Source organism: Aethalodelphis obliquidens, unplaced genomic scaffold, assembly GCF_003676395.1.
Source record: "Aethalodelphis obliquidens isolate GAN/ISIS:26980383/991018 unplaced genomic scaffold, ASM367639v1 scaffold45, whole genome shotgun sequence".
NCBI lineage: Eukaryota > Metazoa > Chordata > Mammalia > Artiodactyla > Delphinidae > Aethalodelphis > Aethalodelphis obliquidens.
Genome location: NW_020837989.1, coordinates 6,903,702 through 6,927,121, shown reverse-complemented (window position 1 = coordinate 6,927,121; position 23,420 = coordinate 6,903,702). Strand labels below are relative to the sequence as shown.

General features: G+C 40.4%; 1 protein-coding gene and 1 long non-coding RNA gene across 4 annotated transcripts in view; both read left to right on the top strand.

The window, feature by feature from the left end:
- Positions 1-4,491, top strand: part of G3BP1 (G3BP stress granule assembly factor 1) — a 31,630-nt gene extending 27,139 nt beyond the window's left edge. Inside the window, exon 12 of the mRNA XM_027081487.1 lies at positions 3,380-4,491. Within this exon, the coding sequence (XP_026937288.1) occupies positions 3,380-3,586 (207 nt within the window). The 3' untranslated portion in view covers positions 3,587-4,491. The remainder of the gene's footprint in view (positions 1-3,379) is intronic.
- Positions 4,492-5,007: 516 nt separating this feature from the next.
- Positions 5,008-22,856, top strand: LOC113606829 (uncharacterized). 3 transcript variants are annotated; one of them, XR_003427707.1, is made up of 4 exons: positions 5,008-14,198; positions 17,892-18,080; positions 18,423-18,539; positions 18,810-22,856. It is a non-coding gene; the product is annotated as an uncharacterized LOC113606829 (long non-coding RNA). The 3 variants fall into 3 exon arrangements; XR_003427708.1 differs by adding an exon at positions 15,465-15,635 and having other exon boundaries at positions 18,423-22,856; XR_003427706.1 differs by having other exon boundaries at positions 18,423-22,856.
- The last annotated feature ends 564 nt before the right edge of the window (positions 22,857-23,420 follow it).

The window sequence follows — 23,420 nt, the reverse complement described above, 5'->3', positions numbered from 1 at the left end:
GGGAAGGCCACAACAGTGAGAGGCCCATGTACCGCAAAAAAAAAAAAAAAAAAAAAAAAAAGAGCCCTTTCCTTCCCCCACGTCTTTCATTAGCAAAAACCACTTTCTGTAGTAGTAGAGAATAACAAAGGTGTAAATACTGTTAATTTACTGAGATGGATGTGGGAGTTTTAAGACCTCACTTTTTTTTCGATTGAGGTGAAATTCACATAACAAAATTAACCATTTTAAAGTTCAAGACTTCCTTGTTGGCGCAGTGGTTAAGAATCTGCCTGCCAATGCAGGGGACATGGGTTTGAGCCCTGGTCTGGGAGGATCCCACATGCTGCGGAGTAACTAAGCCCATGTGCCACAACTACTGAGTCTGCGCTCTAGGGCCCGCGAGCCACAGCCACTGAGCCTGTGCACCACAACTACTGAGGCCTGTGTACCCTAGAGCCTGCGCGCTGCAGCAACTGAGCCCATGCGCCACAACTACTGAAGCCCGTTTGCTCTAGGGCCCATGTGCCGCAACTACTGAGCCCGCGTGCTGCAACTACTGAAGCCCATGTGCCTAGAGCCTGTGCTCCACAGCAAGAGAACCCACTGGAATGAGAAGCCCGCACACTACAACGAAGAGTAGCCCCTGCTCTGTGCAACTAGCAAAAGCCTGCACACAGCCATGAAGATCCAGCGTGGCCAAAGACAAATTAACAAAACAAAACAAAAAATTTCATTAAAAAATAATACAGGGCTTCCCTGGTGGTGCAGTGGTTGAGAGTCCGCCTGCCGATGCAGGGGACACAGGTTCGTGCCCCGGTCCGGGAGGATCTCACATGCTGCGGAGCGGCTGGGCCCGTGAGCCATGGCCGCTGAGCCTGCGCGTCCGGAGCCTGTGCTCCGCAGCGAGAGAGGCCACAACAGTGAGAGGCTTGCTACAGCAAAAAAAATAATAATACAGTGTGCAACTCATTGGCATTTAATACACATTGTTGTGCAACCATCACCTATCTAGTTGCAAAACATTTTCATTAAAAGTAAGTCCCTTACTCATTGAGCAGTTTTTCCCCATATCCTGTCTCCCCAGCCCCTGGCAACCACTAATCTGCTTTCAGTCTCTGCCATTTAAAACTTACACATTTTATTAACCATGTTAGTTAGAAATGTTGTAGATCATTATTTCCCAGAGGTTCTCCAGAACCTCTGATGCTCTCCAGAATGTTAATGGGTATATTACAAAGTTTAATGTTGTGGTCATAACATTAAGTTAGCCTTAATCTGAAATGTGCATTGTCTATCAAACTGTTGGACCACTACTTTTGTGAAGCATCTCCTGCAAAACCCTGAGAAGTGTGGAGAGAATATGGCTTATGTCACTCAGGACACAGAATACTGAACACAGAGATGTCCAGTAGGCTTTGTTGGTAAATCCACCATTGAGCGTACAATAGATCCAGGGGCCACACTTTTTGGTGCAGCCTTGACTTTGTATTTTCTTAGATGGTATGATACTCCTGTGGGGCCAAACAAGGTCAGGCCGGATAGCTTGCTTCCAGTTAATTATCCAAGATGAGGGCTTTGGTGTTTCATTTAACCCCTGTGGGTAAGGCATGGCATCATTATGCATAGAAATTGTTGAGGTAAATTTCCTCAGAAAGTGAGCTGTATGTCTGCTACCTTTTTTCATTCAGATTGCTTCTATCCTTGTGATACCTCCATAGAGGTATCTTCTATAACTACCTTTTAAAATATCCGCAGTCCTAACCTCTCCTTATCTTTCAGACTTTAAATGATTTTATTTTTCCCATTGTATCTAGAACATTACCAGGAACAGCACTTCACATTAATGTGTGTGATTTATATGCTGTGTATATAAAAAAATATATATGTATAAATATTTGTAAATTTGTGTTAAAATACTTATAAATGTACAAATATAAGTATATATTTAATCAGAATTTAAAATTCACTTTAGAGTCAGAGCTCAAAAGAGGCTCCCCCGCCCCACCCCCATGCATGTTTCCTTACATGCACTTTCAGATCATTCCTGTGAACTCTGGTGACTTCAGATGTAGCTTGCCTTTCCCTCACCTCACTGTATTGGTAGAAGTCTACCATCCCTTCAGAATTTTTTTAGACTTTTTTTTGTTTTGGTTTGTTCTTAATTTTTAAATATTTATTTATTTATTTGGTTGCATCGGGTCTTAGTTGCGGCAGGCGGGCTCCTTAGTTGTGGCTTGCTGGCTCCTTAGTTGCAGCAGGCGGGCTCCTTAGTTGTGGCTGTCTGACTCCTTAGCTGTAGCATGCAAACTCCTGGTTGCGGCATGCATGTGGGATCTAGTTCCCTGACCAGGGATCGAACCCGGGTCCCCTGCATTGGGAGCGCAGAGTCTTAACCACTGTGCTACCAGGGAAACCCCCTTCAGTAATTTTTTATGAGTACAGAAATAGCTCATAGAATATGACCGTGGTGTCTGACCATGCTGTGTCGGTTCAGAGCTCATGCTTTCCTGTCAGGATGCCTTGGTTTGCATTGCTCTTCTGTCTCTCACTAGCCTTGTGACCCGTGCAGTCTTGTTCCTTAACCTCCCTGGCGCATAGTTTGCTGGTCTCTATAAAATAGGTGTGCTAACAACCTTGAAAGGGTTGTTGTGAAGATTAAATGAGATAATAAAAGTGAAGTATATAGAATACTTCTCTGCGTAGTAAGTACTGTTAGATTTTATTTTAAAAAATACTACAGTAGAAAACCACTGAGTACCAGCAAGGAGCGTAAATTGAGTTCATTGGAATCTTGAGTAACCCTTTGTTTGCTGTACTTCTCTTGGCAAAAAAGAAAGGCCAAGACATAGTGGGAAGTTTCTTTTTTTTCCTGCACTAAGATCTGGTATCTTTAGTATCTTCAGTATTTTCCCAAATTCTGTTCAGGCAAATAGCATTTTAAGATTATATTTAGATGAAATTCATGATGTTTTTGAGACATATATGTACTTTGCATAAACATGTGCAGCAAAGTCTTTCCACATTAGGTGATGATGGGATTTTATTCTAAGCCTCCCAATCCATGGAGAAGGTGGCAATTTTTATTTATATTCTATTTATATAATTCTGTGGGAATATAAGATGTGCTTTAATAAGTACAAAGAGAGTTACTCTGCTGCACTGTTTCAATTGACTTTTTGACTTTTGAACTAGCTTGCATACCTAACTGCTTTTCCATGTATCTGTTAGTGGGAAAATTATGTGTTCTGAGTTTGAGACAAAAAACTGCGCTGTGAGCACGTAGGTGATTTGTAACCTGCTGGTTCCTTGTTTTGTCTTGGTTTTATAGCTTTGTTTTGTCTTTGGTAGTCAGTAGCCCATAAGCACTCTGTAAGTCTGTTCACCTTGGTTCTTACAGCCCATCATGTTCAGAGGTGAGGTCCGTCTGAATGTGGAAGAAAAGAAGACTCGAGCCGCCCGGGAAGGAGACCGCCGAGATAACCGCCTTCGGGGACCTGGAGGCCCTCGAGGTGGGCTGGGTGGTGGGATGAGAGGCCCACCCCGTGGAGGCATGGTGCAGAAACCAGGATTTGGAGTGGGAAGGGGCATTGCTCCAAGGCAGTGAATTGCTCTTCACCGATCTTCAGGCAGCAGTACAAACCCTAGCTCCCACAGAATGGTGATTTCTTCAGCCAACCTTTTGGTATCTTGGAATCTGATCCTAGTCTATGATAAACTGCTTAAGTTTGTACAATTCTACTTTTTGTGTTACTGGTGCGTGCTCCTTCCCCTCTCACCCCCACCCCTCCACCTTTTAGTCCTTCACTTCCAGTTTTGTGGAATGATATTTTAGGAAAAGTGGATTTTTAAAGAAGAAAAAAAAAAGACTGCGTTTCCTTGCTTTATTTGCATATAGACTGGATTTTTTTTTAACAGTTTCCCCAAAGGAATGTGTCTTGCTTATTACTGACATTTGGTATGTTTCATTCATTGGAATATTTCTTACTTATTTTCTACATGTTTCAAAAGCCTGTGAGAATTACAGGATTTGATAAACATTTTGAAGGCAGGAAGAACCCAAATTGTCTCTTCTTTGAGAGTCATAACTACCTTCTGGTGTGGAAAAATTGCCGTTGGAAAAATTGACAATTTAGATTCTCTCTGGTATGGTTAAAAACTGAATAAAAGGTGTTAGTAGAGTTTTTCTTTGGATACGTGGTTGCAGAACAGTTCCAAAACCTGTTTTTACCATTGAAATTTAAACTGTGAGATAGGTTTTAAATGTCTAGAATGCAACTGATAAGCTTTTCTTGAACTGTTAGATTTTTTTTTTTGAAGTAGAGTTTTTTCATGTTTAATTTGTATTTGTTAAAAAAAAAAACCAAAAAGACCCCAAAAAATTTCAAAAATCTGAATAACACAAAACCAGAGCAAAACTGTTGTGCCTTCTATTTATCTTTGATTCCAGTCTTGGCAATTGTTTAAAAGAAAAATAATAATAAAAAAAATAAACTTAGATTTGTTCTATTAGGTTCAGAGTATGTTGGGAATTATAGAATCCCTCTTTCACCCTGTATGTCTTGTGTTCATTTGTTATGCCTTATTCTGAAATTGAGTCTCAAACTGGAATGCTTTTGAGGTCAGATGCTTCTGTAGAGGTCCTTTGACCTGAGTAGTTCAGCATTTGTATTAAGTTTTATTTCAGTGTCTCTTCAGAATCCTAATCGTGGCCCGTAAGAAAGAATGTGACTTTAATATTGGACTTTGCTGGTGTGCTTGAGTGTGCACTAGTTTTTTTTCTTAAATCATAGCCATATGGTAAATTTTCTATTTTGTTATGCTTCCCTTTTATTGGTGGGCATGCAGTGAGTGTTTCTTGGAAATGGCCAATTTTTTTTTTTTTTTTTTTTCTTTGTGGTACGCGGGCCTCTCACTGTTGTGGCCTCTCCCGTTGCGGAGCACAGGCTCTGGACGCGCAGGCTCAGCAGCCATGGCTCACGGGCCCAGCCGCTCCACGGCATGTGGGATCTTCCCGGACCGGGGCATGAACCCGCGTCCCCTGCATCGGCAGGCGGACTCTCAACCACGGTGCCACCAGGGAAGCCCAGAAATGGCCAATTTTTATTAAAATGTTTCTGGAAGAAAATTTAATCTGGCAATATAGACTAATACTCGTTTTGCATAGTATATTACTGTTGAGTGCTCTTAGGGAGATGGGTGAAGGTTTTGTTTACACATTTGTGAAGCAAGCCTTTGCATGATAACTTGTCATTAATCGAAGGGCAATGAGCTTGTCAAGTTTAACTTATTTGTTTTCTTAACAGTATTCATCTTTAGGACTATTGTTTGAGGATAGAATATTAGTAGGAATAGGAATGTTTGTTTTGCTGTTACTGGGAAACTCTAGGTTTGCTGAAGGGTGTAGCCTTAAACTAAAATGAAGTTTGATGTTATCAGTTGACCCTCAGTACCTCAAATATTTGAAAATTGGCAACATTTCTTTCACATAAAGAAACTTTTATAACTGAGTCACATGGCTGTGTTTTGGGTCAGTTTAAATAACTAATTGGTAACCACTTCATTTGGCCCAGGCCAGTGATAATTGGAAGAAATTCAGCTTGTACTTTCGTAGCTTATATTAAGCTTGTGGTAGAAAGAAGAAAATTTAGCCTGAGTTATTTTTGAGAAAAAAATTGAGTTGCAGTAAGTGTTTGGTGATAAATTATAGATAACCTAGAAACCATTTTTCATAAGTGAATACTAAACCGTACATTTCAAAAAGTTCTTCCTCCTTAGAACAGAGCTTTAAGGGCACTAACTAGGTGCAGTGTTTCTCAACTTGGGGCTGTTACTATATCCTAGAGGACATGCAGAAATGTGTGGGATTTTTGGTGGGTTGGGGGTAGAGGGAGATGCGTACCCTGCATCTAGGGTTTGCTGGGTGGGGGCCAGTGGTGCCAAGTGCCCTTTGAAAATGAAGCAACCCCATTGAGAACACAGGTAGTCCCTACTCCTATAATTCATGGTGGGTGGAATGGTGGACTAGGGCAACTGCAGTGAAAGTTGTCCTTCCTCTGAAATAGAGCCTCAGAAAAATAAACAAATTAGCAAGTAAATCTCTCTCAGGAATTATAGTAACAACTACTGTAAGTAATAATCTCAGCTTTCCTTTATCTGTACCAATTGTGTGTTTTATTTTTAATTTGGAGAGGTAGTAGCAATGTACTAGATGCTGCTTGTAATTTATTGCAGGGGATTACTGCATAATTTCAGAAAAGAAAAGATTGCTTCAATAATTTCAAGTTATCATAATTGGGATATTATGGTGTTTTGATTAGCATTGGACTTTATAAATAGGATTTAGTGTCATGGTTAACACTATTAAGTATCCAGCTATCATCGATTACATTATTGCTGATGGAATAGACATGTCACCCTAGATACACATATATTCACATATTTCACAGTTAAAGAGTGAAAATAAAATAGATTAGGGCAAGATTTTCTTGTAGACAGCATCAACTCATCACATTCAACATAATTTTTCATCTGTAGGAATGGCCCAACATGCAGTTCTTTACTGAGTTTAATTCACCCATGAATATTTTAGCTAGGTAAGACTAGTTTGGTTCAGTGGGTCTCTTTTAAGATCTGTTGAAAATAAATAGATCTTGGTTGTACAAAAATAATTTTGTTTGCTTTTATGCTGAGGTTGGGCTTTACTTGTGTCTCCTGTGTTCTCAACTTTTTGAGCTGTTGCTGTGGAGCGGTGAAATGGATAATGCAAAAATACTTATTTGGCTTTGGATGAGTAGGTTACTACCACAGTGTTAGTTGAATTGCACTTTAGTTTTAGGTTAGACAACTAAATTTTCACAACTATAACCCTGTGGGTTAGGTGCGATTTCTCCCAAAGTAATAGATGAAGAAATGACATCAGAGGCCTCAAAGTCATCCATGTAGCTTAGGAGCAGATTGGCTTCCAAAACTCTTGCTTTTTCTCTAAAACCATAATGCCTACCTATTTATATTTGAATGACATTAGGGGCATAGGGCATGAAATAACTACAGTATAGAGACTTGAGTCTGCAAACATTCGGATCAAGGTTAGCATTACTGTTCTCCATTTCCTTTAGGGTAAAGTAGATGCATAAACATTGATTTTGTAGGGCTTTGCAGACTGTATGGTAACACAGTAATATTGAGTTACAAGATTATTTTCTCATCTGGTTTGATAATACATTTGATACAATTTAATCTAGATATGGAAGTAATATTTTTATCAGCATCATACAGATGAGTTTATAACAGTTGTGTTTTGCTTATAACTGCCATCCTCTGATGCTTTTCTTCATCCCTTTTATATTTGAAAACCTTTGTAGAGTTGAATGATTTAGTGGAAAACGTGGCACTTTATAGAAAACAATTTGTTCGAATCCATATGAAAATTTCTTTCTATGAGGTTTAAATTTGTAGACCATTGTTCATGTTGTGGCTTATTTTAAGTAAATGATTGCATTTGTCAAATCTACTGATCTAAAAATATCTTTTATATTAAAGTTTTATTTTTGTGCTACTTGAAAGAATCTGTGCAGGAACTGCATACAAATTAGATAATTGTTGAAGTTTCAGTTTAGCAATTTTGAACCTTGTAAAAGAAGCAAGTTCAGCATTTATTTGAAATTGGGGTTCTAGCTAACTGCCTAATATAATATACCACAGATGGGCAGTGGACAGTTAGAGGTACTTTCGCAAATGTTTTAGAAACCTTAAAGAGTGTGTTAGCAACTTAGCAATGTCTTATGTGGGATGGGGTTGTAGGTTAAAGTTGCTCATCAAGTAATGGCCATATTGTAGTAGATAATTAAACAAGGATTTGTGGTTTTAAGGTAGTAATACCTTTTAGAATTTGTTTACTTTAATATCGAGGTTCTGGGGACCATAGATAGGCTTGTGAACTCTTGCTAGACTGAATTAAAGAAGAAATGGTGGCACGTGTGAGATAAAACTTTTATTTTCATTCTTTTTAGTAGGTATGTATCTAACTTAGGATGATGCTGAAATTAGACTGCTTTGCTCATGCTCTCATGAAGCAGTCTTTCATAATGGCCTGAGTTGAGTGAGAAGTTGATTAAAGGTGGCCTACAGCCCTTAACCAGTTTTGCTTATGATTATGCTTATGTATTGGCTTAGAATCAAAGTTGTTTTCCTTTTTTTTTTAAATTTATTTTTGGCTGTGTTGGGTCTTTCTTGCTGCGGACGGGCTTTCTCTAGTTGCGGCGAGCAGGGGCTGCTCTTCGTTGCGGTGCGCGGACTTCTCATTGCGGTGGCTTCTCTTGTTGCGGAGCACAGGCTCTATGCATGCGGGCTTCAGTAGTTCCGGTGCACGGGATTCAGCAGTTGTGCCTCGCGGGCTCAAGAGCGCAGGCTCAGTAGTTGTGGCTCACGGGCTTAGTTGCTCCGCGACATGTGGGATCTTCCTGGACCAGGGCTCGAACCCCTGTCCCCTGCATTGGCAGGCAGATTCTTAACCACTGCGCCACCAGGGAAGCCTCTGTCTTTGATTGCATGACTTTTGAAGTCGATCTCTCTTCCAGTTTCCACTTGAACCTGGTAGCTTTTTCTAGTTCCCAGTGAGAGGAAAATAAAATAGTATTAGAAATCATTTCTCCTCTTACTTCCATAAACCATGTGACCTGAATAGTTACAGAAATCCATATGTGTTTATTACTTCGAAATATGTCCAGTGTCACAGATTCCTAAGGGACTCGTATCCAATGTGTTTTTGTTTTTTAAAAAAGTAAGCAATGCTTACCAAAAATTCACTGTTGAATTACTTTAGCAGGTATTTATTTTTCGGAAACCCATTTATGGGAAGTTTGCCTGTATTATTGGTTGTAGTTAGAGGGATGGTTGTATCATTTAATATGTATATAAACAGTTTTAACTACTGCTATATTAACCACTTTGGTTACTGATAATCTCCCTAAGCTTTGTTGTCACCTGTTTGACTTTGGGTTTGGTTTAAATTCTTAAATGTTTTTATGAGGAGCGTATATACCCTGATTTGGGCCTTTTAAATGAAGACATAAGGATGTAGGAAAGAAGAAGGGACTTCGTTTCTTTAAAGATTCACTGTACACTCTAGATTATGCAGAACACATGATGTTAAAAATAAATTCGTATAGGTAGATGTTGGTTTTGAAGAAGAGTGGGGTGGGCATGGAACTTAGCTGATGGGATAGGAATCATTTACGGTTTATATAAAAGAAAAAAATCATAATTTTAAGTGAGAAACATCAGAATAGTTCCATAAAGTTTTTCTTCCCATACTGATGGTTACCACAAGAAACAGGAGACTCCTGTAATTCTTAGAATATTAGTGCTGGAAAGGACTAAGGTGATTTGTATAACCCCTTAAGTTTTCAAAAGATAGATGGCCCAGATTACTAGTACAGAGTTTCAAGTCAGCTTAAAGCACATTCGGGAATTGCCAGTCCTGCCCTATGTTCGCTCTGTAAGCCAGAGCTGTTAAAGGGTAGCATGTGGGGAGAAAAGGGAAGGAGCCACATTTTATATGCTTACTCCGTTGCTTCATTAGCTCCATTTTCATACCCAAGTTTTCTGTTTTCTTAGAACTGTTTTAATGCCCAATTCTACCAGGGCCTGTTGTCAGTAAGGACATTAACTGTGTTCCCCTCAGGGATGGGTTTACTACTAGCTGTCAGAAAGCTATTGGGTATCCTAATGTGTTAATAGCTGAAACTCAGCTGTAATTTTCTCCTAAATCCTTCAGCATTTTGCATTCTGTACATTGTGGTGCTTTTTCCACCTTGTATTGTTATAACTGTAAGCTCCTAAGGGGCAGCAATTTGGTCTTAGGCATGTACCCTGTTCAGTGCCTGGCAGCACCGTGTTTGAATCAGGGTCCTAATCTTCCTTTCCACTGATTTTCCCTGTACTTCGTGAAAGGATGCTCCAGCCATGCTGAACTACTTAACGGTTCCTCTAACAAGCCAGGTATGGCTGATTCCGTGGCTTCAAGTGCCTTCACTTCCCTGAAGATAGACTTGCATCTGCATTCTCCTCACCACCCCCATCTCTCCCAAATCTCTTACCATCAAAGCCATTTTTTTCAAGGCCTAGTTTGAGCTTTTTTTTTTTTCTCCCCTAAGAGAAAAGATGTCTTACGAGAGGGTAGCCCCCTTTTAGGAGTTGATTTGTGCAGAATTTGAAGTGAGGAACAAATTTATTCTCATCTACTTTCCTTACACATTGTCCCTCCTGTTTGAAATTCTGTCCCAACCTTCACTTTAAAATGTGCTCCTAGAATACTTTATACCTTTCTCTTAGCTAATAACTTACCCCTTCAACCTAGAATTAGAACAGACCTACCTTATGAGACCATAATCTCCTGGAGGACAAGGACTTGAGGATTAATCTCTTTATTCCTCCTTCCTCCTGGAGGTACATGAAAGCATCCGTAAATGATGATTCACTCAATTAATAAATTAATGTATTTCTGTTTTCTTTCTCACAAGGGAGGCATGCCTAGAGACCAGACTTAATTCAGTAAATTATAGGCCCTGTGCATTTCATAGTGGAGGGGATTGTTGGGAAATTTTGAGGGGTGGGCAGAGGAGGGAGGAAGTCACTGGTCATTTTGAAGTACTTCCATCCCCGGTCTGGGCCCTTAGCTATTTCTTTCTGATTGTGCGCAGTATATCCTGGGCACTTTGTGTCTATGCACAAGAATTGTATGCGCCAAATTTCAATTCCCAAACCTACTCTGTTCTCAGTTTGTCATCACCCATGCCATAAGTCTAAGTCACCTTAGACTTACGTCTTAGTCACCTTAGACTCAGTCTTAGTCATCTGCTTCTTGTTTCCTTACTTACTCCAGTGTCCAGCTAAGTCCTGTCAGTTCTACCTCAGCAGTCTTTCACATCTTCCTCCTCACTTAGATAATTTCAGTGGCCTCTCAGCTTCCTTGACCTCTTCTTATTCCCAGCCTACTTTCTACATGATATTAGATACATCTTACTGAAACCTAGCTCTGACCATGTATCCCATGTATGTGTTCTATCCTCCCTACTAGACTGTAAGCTCCTTATGGGCAGGATCTGTGTCTGAGTCATCTTTGTATCTCCCATAGCACCTATCAATAAATATATCTTGAATGAACAGCGTAAAGCCTTGTCTTAAGTGAAATGATGTTTTCCAGATGATATGTAGGTTCCTCTCGGGTAATGGGGAGATTTCAAAAGTTCTCCTAATATAAAGTCGGTTAACTAGTAACAACTGTGAGTTAACCACAGGGAAAATTTCAGAAAAACTTTAATTTTTTTTCCATTGGAATCAGCATGGATATGTGTATATGGATGGTTCAATAAATATATTTTTATATACATGTATCACAGAAATTTTACATTCCATCTTCAAACTGCAGAAATAGATTTTTTTTAACAAGCCAAAAAATAACTGCCATAACATTTATGACTTCATGCAAAAAATGGGGAAGAATCAGGGACAAAGGGGAATTAATTGGTTGTTCAAGGTGAAGAGTCCAGTGAGAAGTAGAAAGGTACAGTAGGAAGCGATTGCTTAACATGCTGCTTAAGGTGGTAGCCAAACAAATCCTTAACTGCAGCATTAAGGCCATACCAAGTGTATACACATATACAAAGAAATTTCCATAGAAAAGGCATACTGTCACATTTTCTTCCAGGAGAGGATGAGGAGCTTTGTGACTAATCCTCACCCAAATTTCCAGGCCAGTTAATTGTTTAAGATGTCCCCAGGTTACTTAGAAATGTCTTCTACTTTGGCCAACTGTCAGTTACTGCTCTGTGGGCTCGTGACTTTCGTAGTCTCTTACAGGGAAGTATGAATCATCTTGAACCTCTTCCATCATGGGTGATCAAGCACTTCGTAGCTTAACTAACACTGCCCAGCCCAGCATAGTTTTTACATCTCGCCAAAGTATTGTAATTTGCATTTGTCTTAGCTGTAACAGACTGTGTAGCCAATGATGGCATTGTGACCTGAAGAACTAAACAGTGCCTTTTTGTTCTTTGGGGTTAAGGTAACTTTTTGAATAGTTAAAGTGTAATGAACCAAAGTGTGAGGTTTCAGGTAACGACCCCTGGAGTTGTTGAAAGTTAATAATCAACTTCTGTCCCCACTGTGTCATACATTTAAGTTGGCAGCTACCTTTTTGGAAAAAAGGAAATGTAAAATCACTTGCAGAAATATCGTAACATGGGATTTGCTCTTCTGCCTAAACATCAAGTCAGGCAACTTTTAAGACAAAGGGCATATTTTTTGTGCAAATACCAAATGGGTAAAATAGGGAAAACATGGGCAGATGTTTGGAGATGACTTCCAGTTATGCAGAAGTCATTTGCTTTGGCAAGGTTGGGGGGCAACTCTTGAGACTGGCCCATTTTAGTGGATGAATTGTCCAAAAACAAAAAAAAATTAAATCTAAGATAAATTATGTAAGTAAAATACAGTGACTGACTTTGAGCCTTTATTTGATGATGTTACCACTCATTTTGGAGTGTTTTAGATCAGTCTAACGCTGCTTTTTCATTAGTGTTGTCTTAGCTGTGAATTGGATATCAAGTAGTCATGTTCGTCCCCAATTCTTTATGGGCCAGTTTCCAAGTAGGGCCCAGGGTATTCACAACAACTGTGGCTGCAAGGTAATTCGTCTCCTCCCGTGGGTTCCCTGGGTCAGTCAAGTTTGAGAATGAGGTCTCTGGAAATGGCTTGTTCTGGGAGAGGACCAAATAATGTGTGACTTGGGAGCACTTTAGTATGTTTTGAACACTTAGAAAGTGAGCAGTCAGTATCCTTTCCAACTGCGTTTCACCCAAACTGACACTAGTTATTTACATTGCAGTAATTTGCATGGGTTCTAGATACAGCACTTTTGGACTGATCCAGACAATGAGACATGTGGATCCCCTTTGGCAACCTTGCTGAGAGGCTTAAAAGCGTTAAGAGTTTTGTCTTGGTCACTTTGTAGTTCATGTTGTACACCTCAAGTCTAATTACAGCAGGGAAGATGTATATTGTGTCGTTTTTCAAACTTATTTGGAGGCTGCTGAGGTCCTTGGTATGTTTGTCTTGAAAGTAGAACTCGGCTATTTAACTTGCTTTAAAAAAAATTTTTTTTTTTTTGAGAAAGTTGTACTTTTGTTTAATATGTGCAAGAATCACATTGGGTAGGTATTTAATCTGTGTCCAGTATACTAAGTAGCAAGACACACCCCTTTGGGATTTAATTCACTCATCTCATTTTAACTGTTGTTTATGCTGAAAATATCATAATGGATCACGTATTGGAAGGTTGAACCATTAAAATGTGAAATAGTCTGAATTTTAAATACTCTGAAATGCATTGTGGGAATGTCCAATTTTTTTGTCTCTTGCATACTATTCTGGCTAAATGGCATGTTGAGCGTAGTACACCTTTAAATGTGGTAGAAATATATATCTAACATGGAAAAAACAGTTTAGCAAATTGATTATTTGATATATAAGCACTCTAAAAAAGATGTGGGGCAGTCTTTCATCTATTACTAGGATAGGTAATACTAACCTTCTCTTTCCCAAAAATATTCTTTCTAAAGAAAGGCAAATCATTCTGAAAGAAATTATTCTTTTTACATACTTCCACAAGCAGTGACTTATTAAAAACCAGTTACGTTTTGTCTGTTTTTTTTTTTCTATTCATATTTGACATTTTCACGCTCCGTACCCTTTTTACTTTATAGTCATGATTTCGTCCTTTGAATAGATGCTCTTTGGGTTGGGAGAATCATTTTAGTTACAGCTGAAAATAAAAAGGACATGCTAGATTATTCTTTTCTTCTAGGTCATCTCTGTTTAATATTTCAGATCAACAAAATGTAATAGTACTAGGATCACAATCTCTTCATTGCAAATAGCTACATTGTACTAAGAATTGCCTTGGTTTGAGATTTGACAAAAGAAGAAACTCTAGAAGTAACTTTTTTCAGAATCACTGTAGAATAGTGAGCTGAATGTAGAACCATGACTCTACTGTACCTTTATTGTCCCCTTTCTAGTGCCTACCTACCACAAACTAAATGCATAATACTTGGCTTGAATTGATGATGTCCTAGAAGATGTGAATTTCTAGTGGGTATTAACTATATCTGCTGCTGAGATGAAGGGAAAGGCAAGTTCCCTGCAACAAAGTACAGGTAAATTTGAATTAGGCTGGAAGTATCAGTTAATGGAGAGAGGGGATTGGATGAACTGCTTTGCAAACCATGAGGGAGTATCCTATTGGTCTGTCTTTGAGAACTGACATACTCAATAGAGTCCTGACCCTTTATTCTACATTTAAGGTTGTCCTGATGCATTCCAAGTCTGTCTTTCCAAACATGCCTACCGTTCATTAGACTTCAGCCGAATGGATAGTCTCTGTGCCTTATATTGTGCCTCTTGTTATTTACCTCCATATTTTTTACTCATGTTCCTTCTGCTGGAATACTCATACCATCCGTCAAAATCTCCCATGTTTTTTAATCTTGCTACTGCTCAAATGGCTCTTAAGCCGTGAAACATATCATGTTTTATTTTCTGCATGGTCCGTGGTACCCTCCTTTGTCACGTATTTCCTGCATTTCACATTAGTAAGTATTACCAAGTATTGGTAAGTACCAAGTATTTTGGTACTTCTTAGTAAGTACCAAGCTGCTTACTTATTAGTAAGTACCAAGTATTTTGGTACTTCTATTAGCCCCTCCTGTGATGTAGGAAAAGAAGGTCTGCTTTATTCTGATGCCCTGCTTTCATTGTACACTGTCTTGCCACAGTAGATTTAATAAAGAGCAGGTAGGTGGAGACAGGCAGGTGCAGGGAGGTTAAAAACACAAAGCTGATAGAAAACCTGCACAGAATATGTACATTCTAGCCCTGGCTATGACACTTTCTTTTGAAACCTCCTCCTTGAGCTTTCAGCTAAAACCTTGAAGGGTTAAGCTGCTTTCTCTAGGCTGAGACATTTTGAAAAATCATCCAAAGGCAAGTACTTAACAGTTGCCAGGAGACCCGCTGAACCTGACTTGTGGTCACTAAACAGGGTCCATTCAGAGCGCCACTTTGCTCACCAGCATCCAGAGCTGCACAGAAGGAGTGGCCCTGGTCCTCAGAGCGGTCGCCAAGACCTTTCTGGTGTCACTGCTGGTAGCTGATGGTTCTGTTAGGCCAGACGCCAAACTTGATGCAGCTGAAGTGTCATGGATGAGGCCAAAAGGGACTTCGGCAATGTAGTAAGAAGAAGCCTACCCCCATGAACTGGTCTGGCTAGATTATACACATCAAGTTACCTAGGCGATTGTTAAGTCAGGAACAAAAGGACTTGGAGACAAGCAGTAGCTTACTAATATATATTTTTTGAGTGTGTGGGGGAGGGTTACGTCCACATATTTACCTATGATTTTATTTTCCCACTTAATTTCCAGAGCCTGGATAGGAGTCAAGAGCTGTTAGAAGGCCCTCCTTTATTGGAACATTGGTCAGGCTGCCACTTGTAATACTCTTGTTTCTGTGGTACCTCATATAAACAGTTGCTCCGTCTTTACCTCCGCAGCTGCTTGGGGGAAGTGGTTACCTTGTGTTTAACACTTTCAAAGGTGGGTGAGACTACAGTTAACATAAATCTAAAAAGTAAACTGCTGTGGAAAATAGTTTTTTGTTTAGAGTCTGAGCTCAGATGTCCCATCCTCCAAGAGACCTGTCCTGAATTCTTTCTCTGCCTCATCTGTTATGAGATCTTCTCTTGAATTAGTTATTCCTATCCATATCACATCTCACTTCACTAAATATAAGTTCTGTAGTTAGGGATGGTGCTTATCTGTGGTTCCTATGCCTTGTATTGTTTGTAGTAGGTTCTTAGTTGAGTGACTGTTTTAGAGGGATTCTAGACTTAGGAAAGACTTTCAGAAAAGTTCTAGTCCTTACGCAGGAGTCCAGCCAAATCCAAGCCATTCCAGGACACAGTGACCTCTCATGCAAGACTACAGACAAGGAGTTCTCGTGGTCCCCCAAATGCCATTTATTCCCGTTCTGCCCTGTTGTTTACTCATTTTGCTCTCCTCCACAATTCCTTTAGCCAGAAAATGGCCCCATATCAATTCCAAATCCTTCATGTACCAAAAACTGGATTAGTAGGCTCTCAGCCTTTTAAGGTGGGCTGATTTATATTCATTGTTCATTACCAAGTTCTGAGAAGAGGAAGGCCAAGGATTGTCTTGGTTGGTTCTTGATCTAGAAGATGTTTGATTTCCAGTCTAGTACAAGATAGTATGCCTTGGCACATAACAGGTTACAGGAGGTTAGATTTATGTGTATTGGAATGTACCTAGGCAAAAAGAACCATGTGCTTTATCAGTTAGAAGATACATTTGAGTTAAACTAATGTCTCTTCAATATACTGCTTTTTAATGTAAACTAAACTAAATTATTTTAATGTAAACTACCACATCAATTACTTGATTTTATACTCAACAATTTGGGAAGATAAGAGCTTTTTACAGGCAGGTGACTAAGGTCACAGAGAGTGAAGTAATTTGTTGAAGTCAAAAACAGATGAGGTCAACATGTCATGCCTGTTCCAATGATGTGAAACTTCCGCAAGGCTGTGACTTGGGCTAGTAACATAAGCTTTCTGAGCAGCCGTTTCCTGATCTATAAAAGGAGAAATAGGATTAGGGCCATTGTGAGAATTATGTAATTTATAAGTTATATAATTTAAAGAGACTGACATACAGTAGGTGCTCAACAATATTATTGCGATATTCAAGGTTTGCTCATAATCTCTTAATGGTCTACGTATGAGTGACCACTATTCACAGAGCTTAATATGGTGCTTCTATTTAGCTGGTACTCATGGTATCCATGGGAAAAAGGGATGCAGGTGCTTGGTAAGTGGAATCGGTTCTAGAATTTAGGTCTCTCAGTGTGTGTTCAGGCTCTGAGGCAAGTGTGGTGTAATTCGCCAGTGAGAATCCTTGGGGCTAGTCATGCAGTGTCACTGAATCAGCTGCTCTGCAGGGCGGGTGGATTTAGCCCTTTGGGAGCCAGCCTCAATTCTGAAAGAAAGATTTCTGGTGACCTCTTCTGGCAAACAGGAAGAAGTGATAAGGAGCTTCAGAGAGATTGAGATAATGGAAATGCTCTACGGTTTACATCAAGGGGGTGGAGTTAGCATTCATTATGTCATTTTATCGAGACAGTGGGTCTGTGATGTGAACATTATCCCCAAATATATAGAAACTGAGGGCTGGAGAGGTGATGGTTTTGCTCAAGATCACTTGCCTACTTGCGTTTCAGCCTTCTAACTTGAAGCTCGTGGCTTTTCCAGTGCACCAGGAAAATCACAAGTGGGTTTAGAGAGAAAAGCTGAGAGGAGAAAAGGGAGAGTGGGATCACCTTAGAGTCTGGGGATGTCTTTATGTTTTTTCTGCAACTATAAGGCAACTGGAGAAGTGGCCTTTAAAGAAAACAACAAAAACTTTACAGCTGGGAAAACTCGTCAGGCTCAACTAATTCAGTACTTCTGTTTTACAGATAGGAAAACTGAGGGGAAAATAGGAAAGAATTTTACAGTGACTCTATATTAACTACCCAGACTATACAACTACCATTTCACTGTATTTGTTTTATCACACATCTATCCATTCTAGAGGTCTTTTTAAATATCCCTGGGTTGAATCTTTCAGGGGCAAAGAAGGAAGTGGCTATATGGTGACGGGGAGCAGGGGTAGGAAACGGTTTCCTAATGGAAACATTATGGTTTCTATTTTATTATCTTATGCGAAATCTATTAATTTATTTTTAACTTTGGAACCCGAAAAAAGTTCAATCTGCAATATTCTCATTAATTTCAGGGCCAGATGAAGGGAGAGTGAAGATCATTTGTCATAATGTCACCCTATAAATATTTTGAAGAGATTCTATTGCTATAAACCATAAACACATCCCTGTTGGGAAAGACAGGAGCAGTGTTTTCTGATTATAAGGAGTGTTTGTTGGAGCTACAGGCGTGTGGAAGCAATTTCAGGAACATCGCTGTGAGGGTGAGGTTTGTTTGGGGGTGGGGGGCGATTGGAGAGGGCTGGCTCAACTCCAGCCATACTTGCTATAATATTTTTTCTCTTTCTTAGTATAACCTAGTTAGTGTTACGAATTTCGATGAACCTCCCCAGTGGTCTGCAGCAGTCCCATTTTTTTTCTGCCTGTAACTGGAACTAGAGTAATAGAGACAGAGGAAAATATTCCTAAGTCTTGCTGGAATTTTCTTGTTATGATTAAACGGTGTGGGGGGGACAGGCTGGGAGGGGACTTGGAGTCATTGCAGTTATTTCCCCAGGGATATTTCATAAGTTCTGCTCTGATGCGTTTCTCTTTGATCCTTCCAGAGTCTCTGGCAGAGAGAATTCAGACAACTGCCATAGGAAATGGGGTACAGTCTTCACAGGACATATATGCTAAAATACAGAGTGGAATATTGTCCTGATGTTGGATGGGATTCTCAGGTGAGAAGCTAGTTTATCAGTACTGTGAAATAACTAGACTTTCACTGCCGGAAAAGTAAGATTGTAATCTCCTTGAGGACCAAGACCCTCTTCTTTCTTAATTTCTTCCTACCTGCCTTCTGGGCAGGCCTGGGATGGGGTTCCAAGCCTGACACTGAAATGCGGAAACAGTGAAACCTTTTACAACACACAGTATGCTCTTTTCTTCAACCCATCAAAGTATCCAGAATTTGGCTGTGATAAATCTCCTTCAACTCCCTCTTTTTACAGGGGGGTGATTGGGCCAAGGAAGGTGGAGTAGCTTACCCATGTTTCCATGATGAGCCTGAGGTAGCGCCAGAACGAGGACCCACTTCCCATTGACCTCTGTCTACTTCAGGAGGCAGGTGTGTTTAAATAGAACACTGGGTTTTGAAGTTGCATAAGAAAACAGTTGAATCTGAAGAAAGGCAGCCCTAAAACAAGGCAATGCGGGGAATTGGGAAGCAGGGCAATTGTGGGAATGGAAGACCCAATCTTGCTTGGAATCTGTATGTCGCCAGCGAATGTCTTTCATCCCCATTATTAGTTAGTTGGTTAATTAGCTGGTGTTGGTCTACAGCTGGTTAATGGCCTGACATAGAATATAATTTTCATCACTGGGCTCTCTGAAGGGTATATTTTTGGCTTGCCATTCTCTGTGGTTTGACTTTTCGACCCAGTGTTCCAGTGGAAATTTTCCAGAACATTGAAATTTCAAAATGCAAGAGGAAGAATAGAAATCACAGCCTTAAAACAAATGAGACAGGAGCTACTAGTCCATTCTAGTCCCCATCCTAGCATCCCATTCTCCACCCCCTCAGAAATACATCAGCATATCTGGCAGAGCTGGGTTTCACAAAACAAGATGCACAGCTTGATGAAACAGGGATGCTGACGGAGGCAGTGAGAGGAGGCATTGGTGGGGTGGAGAGCGAAGAGGGAGAAGGAGTGGTCTGGACGCTAGCTGAAGAAGCCTTAATGATCCTAAAAATTATTGGGCAATAATTGCTACCTTGGAACTCACTTTGCTGTTCCAAAGAATGATAAAGCACCTTAATTATTGCTTTAAATAACCACACAGCTCCATCAAAACAGCATGAAATAGCACCCACGTATGAGCAAACTTATCTACTGCCATTGCTGTTTACAGCCTGAGAAATCCTTAAGGAAACAACAGGATAATAACTTGGTGGAGTCATCATCTAGTCTGGGCCCTCAAGATTCTAGGTTACTCAGGCCTGGGAGAGGTGCTGGCACGTTGCCCTCGTTCTCCTTGACATTCTGAGATCTTTAACTGGGACAGTGAGAAAGAAGTCATTGCTTTCATTCTCTTAACCATTGGGCTGGGGTGGGGAGGGCAGTGTTTAGGGATTTTTTTAAAAGTTCCTCATTACGACAGGAATTTCAGCCTATCCACGGAGGTTCTTCCTATCCATTGGGATTTCAGGATACTCTGAGACCAAAGCCTTTGCAACATATGCTTTGCCTCACGGTGCTACAAGTAGTTAAGAGCAGCCCAGCTCAATCAAAACACAGCGTGTCTTTTACTCCTTCCTTGGTCAGGATAAGCTCCTGTTTCTGGCTTCCTAGAGCTGCAGGAAAATAGGAGGGTTCTTCATTTAAATTTCAGGAGTTGGTTTCTGAGAGAAGGGACTTAGTGGAAGAAAAAACAGCTAAATTATATTTTAGCTTTTCCCTGCTAGAGAATTTTTGGTCTGTTCCCTGTTTGGTCTGTTTCTCAGCAGACCTTACCAGCCCCTCAGAGTGCAAACCTTTTGGTCAACCTGAGAACCATAGCTCACAGAGGAAACCTCATCTTGCCTGCCTCTTCAGAGTTAGGGTAGAGGGCAGCCTTCTGAATGTGCAGAAGGTGCTCGTTGAATAAATCTGATAGCTTCCAGAGTGGTATTCATCGTCCCTGGGCTGGGCTTCCAGCCAGACTAGGGAATATCTGCACATCCAGATCTCCACCCCAGTCCTAAAGCTGATGCAGATTGTACCTGCTGCTTGCCAGCTTCTTCTCCTAAGGAGGCACTTACTGCAGACATGATAACTTCCTTCAATTTTGGTGTGTTGCAATTAACTAAGAAATCTAATTTTCACAAGACTGTTATCAGCGATGGTACCAGCTTAGCTGGGGCACCAATCTACTCTGCAATCAATATCGAGCCTCACAAAACACCATCTCATCTCTTTTTAATGACGTTCATAAAAGCACATACTTTCAAAGAAAGGAACCATCTCCCATCATATGTATTTTCTCCCCAGTATGAAAAAAGTAGCCTATGAAAAATATTGGTGAACTTCTTAGAGGGGTACATTTCTTATTTATTGACAGCTTAGAAGAAGAAATAATTCGGATCAAATGACCTTTTGTCTTTGTAGACAAACTAAAAATAGAGTTAAGTTCAAGGTATCTCTCTCACATATACACACACACATTTTTTGTTCTCTTCATGCCTGTCCTTAGTCACTCCCTGTAGCGTTAGTCAAGAATGGACTCTTGAATATTTGAAAGGACCAGAGGATGGCAGAGCTGAGCCATTTATTTTGCTGCTCTTGAAAAATGAGACATGTTGTAAACTAATAGATAAGAAGTTATTGGTATTATTATCTGCTTAATCACTTTCTCCTAAATTTGGCTCCTAGGAGTTTGGGAGGTGGGTGAAATCACCCATTCGTCTCTGCCAGTATCCAGTTCTTCCTTCATGCAGAAATAAATACTGGTCTATATACATAAGGGTTTGAAAACCAGTAAACCACTCATTATACCTAAATTAGTTTTCTCTGTACTGTAGCCCTTGGCATCTGTAGTCCCAAGGCATGATGTCCTCTGTGCACAAACTGAAGAGGAAATTAAGGAAGTATTGCCCTTTTTGTTAAAGCCAACTAAAAAGATATTGGGCTTAAATTACCTAGTTTGATTTTCTGTAATGATGAAATCCATGTAACTAGTTGCTAAATCCTTACTACAGTACACATTAATGATAACGTGTTCTCCTTGAGCATATGCTCCATTCCTCATTCCTGATGGGATTTTTGGCATTATAATGATTGGTGTTCTTTCCCCACATTTGTTCACCTTTGATAAAGTGGAGCGAAAGGAAAAACAAATCTGCAAATTGTCCAAAGAAAGGCAACAAGAATTGTGTGTGTCCATATACGTGTGCATATGTATATTCATAGCCACCGGAGAGTTCAGAAATCAAAGTGACCTTAAACTTCCTGTTGTGTGAACTTCCTATAGACCAGTTCAAGCACATAGAGCAGTCGGTGCCAGGAGGGAGGTGGAAATCACCTGTACCACTCTCCCCATTATGTATTTAGAGAAACCAGAGCTTAGTGGTTTACCCGAGGTCACCCAGCATATTGGTGGCAGGACTAAAATTCACATTCTTCTTTTCACTGCTGTCATGCATCCGCTCACATTTACTTTCTATGAGAGATGCTGTGTTTGGAATAGTCTGAGAGAAGATCCCCTCTGTGTCTCAGAGAGATGATTCTGTTGTCTGTTGGGTACTATCAGCTAGACCTGGCAGTGCCCAGTGGGCACAGAGGTTGATTATTGTGGCAGAAGTTCAAGGATCCAGCACAGGTTGGGCAAATGGCCCAGTGATTTCTCTGTCTTGAGGAGATTCCAGACACCTCATACAAGGAGTACGGTGTGATTTTGCAGTTTGAATGGAGGAAAAATGTCTTAGAACAATTGGTACTGTCTTTAGTTCCTGATAGTGGCCTAGCGCATTTGTTGCCTGATCACCTAGACTTCAGACATTCTGAATTTAGTCTAATAGTGAGTAAAGTAGAGCGAATGGGTTCTTTAATTTTTTTAAATTAAAAAATGATTTGCCCCCTAAATTGAAAAAAGTGCTAGTGAAAGGGGATGTTAGCCTTTCCAGAGACCCATGCACCACTTGAGAATTGAGGGTTTTTTCCCCTCTCCCTTAAATAAAGTGAATATAGTGCTCATGAAAGGTGCTAATAGCAGTTCAAAGGCTGATATTTTAGTCTTGAACTGGTAGTATTTGTTCAAGTCCCTCTATTTAACTTTTCCTCCTTCAGACACATGTTAGTGGTGGGGAAAAGGATGGTCTTACATGAGAGACTCCTACTCACTTGGCTCCCATTCCTCAATGCTTCTTAGAAAAAAGGATTCCGGGTTCCCTCCCACATCCTCCGGCTAGAATACAGTTTGGTTTTCTGGTCTACACAGGCCAAGAGAAGGGAAGGCAATGATTGGTTAACCTTGGAACTTGGATGTAAACAGCTTTTTCATTAAAGCCACAAAGCCAAATCCTTTTTCGGCTGCATAGTGCATTTTCTTTACCTCAGTCACCTCTGGATCTTGTCTTAACCTGCTTCTTTGGGCTTCTATGGGCATTAGTTATGGGCATAGGGAATGGGAGAAACTTCCCCTGGGGAAGGTGCTTTAGGGAGGAGTTAAGGTTCCCAGTGTCTCATCTCTGTCCTGCCCTAAGTTGGGGATACTCTAAAGGCACAAGTGAACCCCAAGCCTCAGTACGACTGACTGTCAGCTGTGTCTCACCAGCTACCTACCACTTTTTTCCTCTAAAGTGTAAAGAAAGAAATGTAACCCCAGTATTCTGGTCACGGGCCATAGCAGGGAGGATGCCACAAGCCATAGTGCAGTCGTTTCAGGTGCAGTGGTGTTGACAGAGGGTGGGCCAGAGGCTGCTGGACAGAGCTCCCCTCTAATTCATCTGTGAACATCTGTGTCCTTGAGCGGGCTCCCCCACGCCCTGCAGTTCACTTCGCAGGCTCTCTCCTTTTCCCCCAGAACTGTCCCACGATATCCCTAGCTATCTGGATAGTTCTGGCACTTCAGAGTTAGAAGGAGAG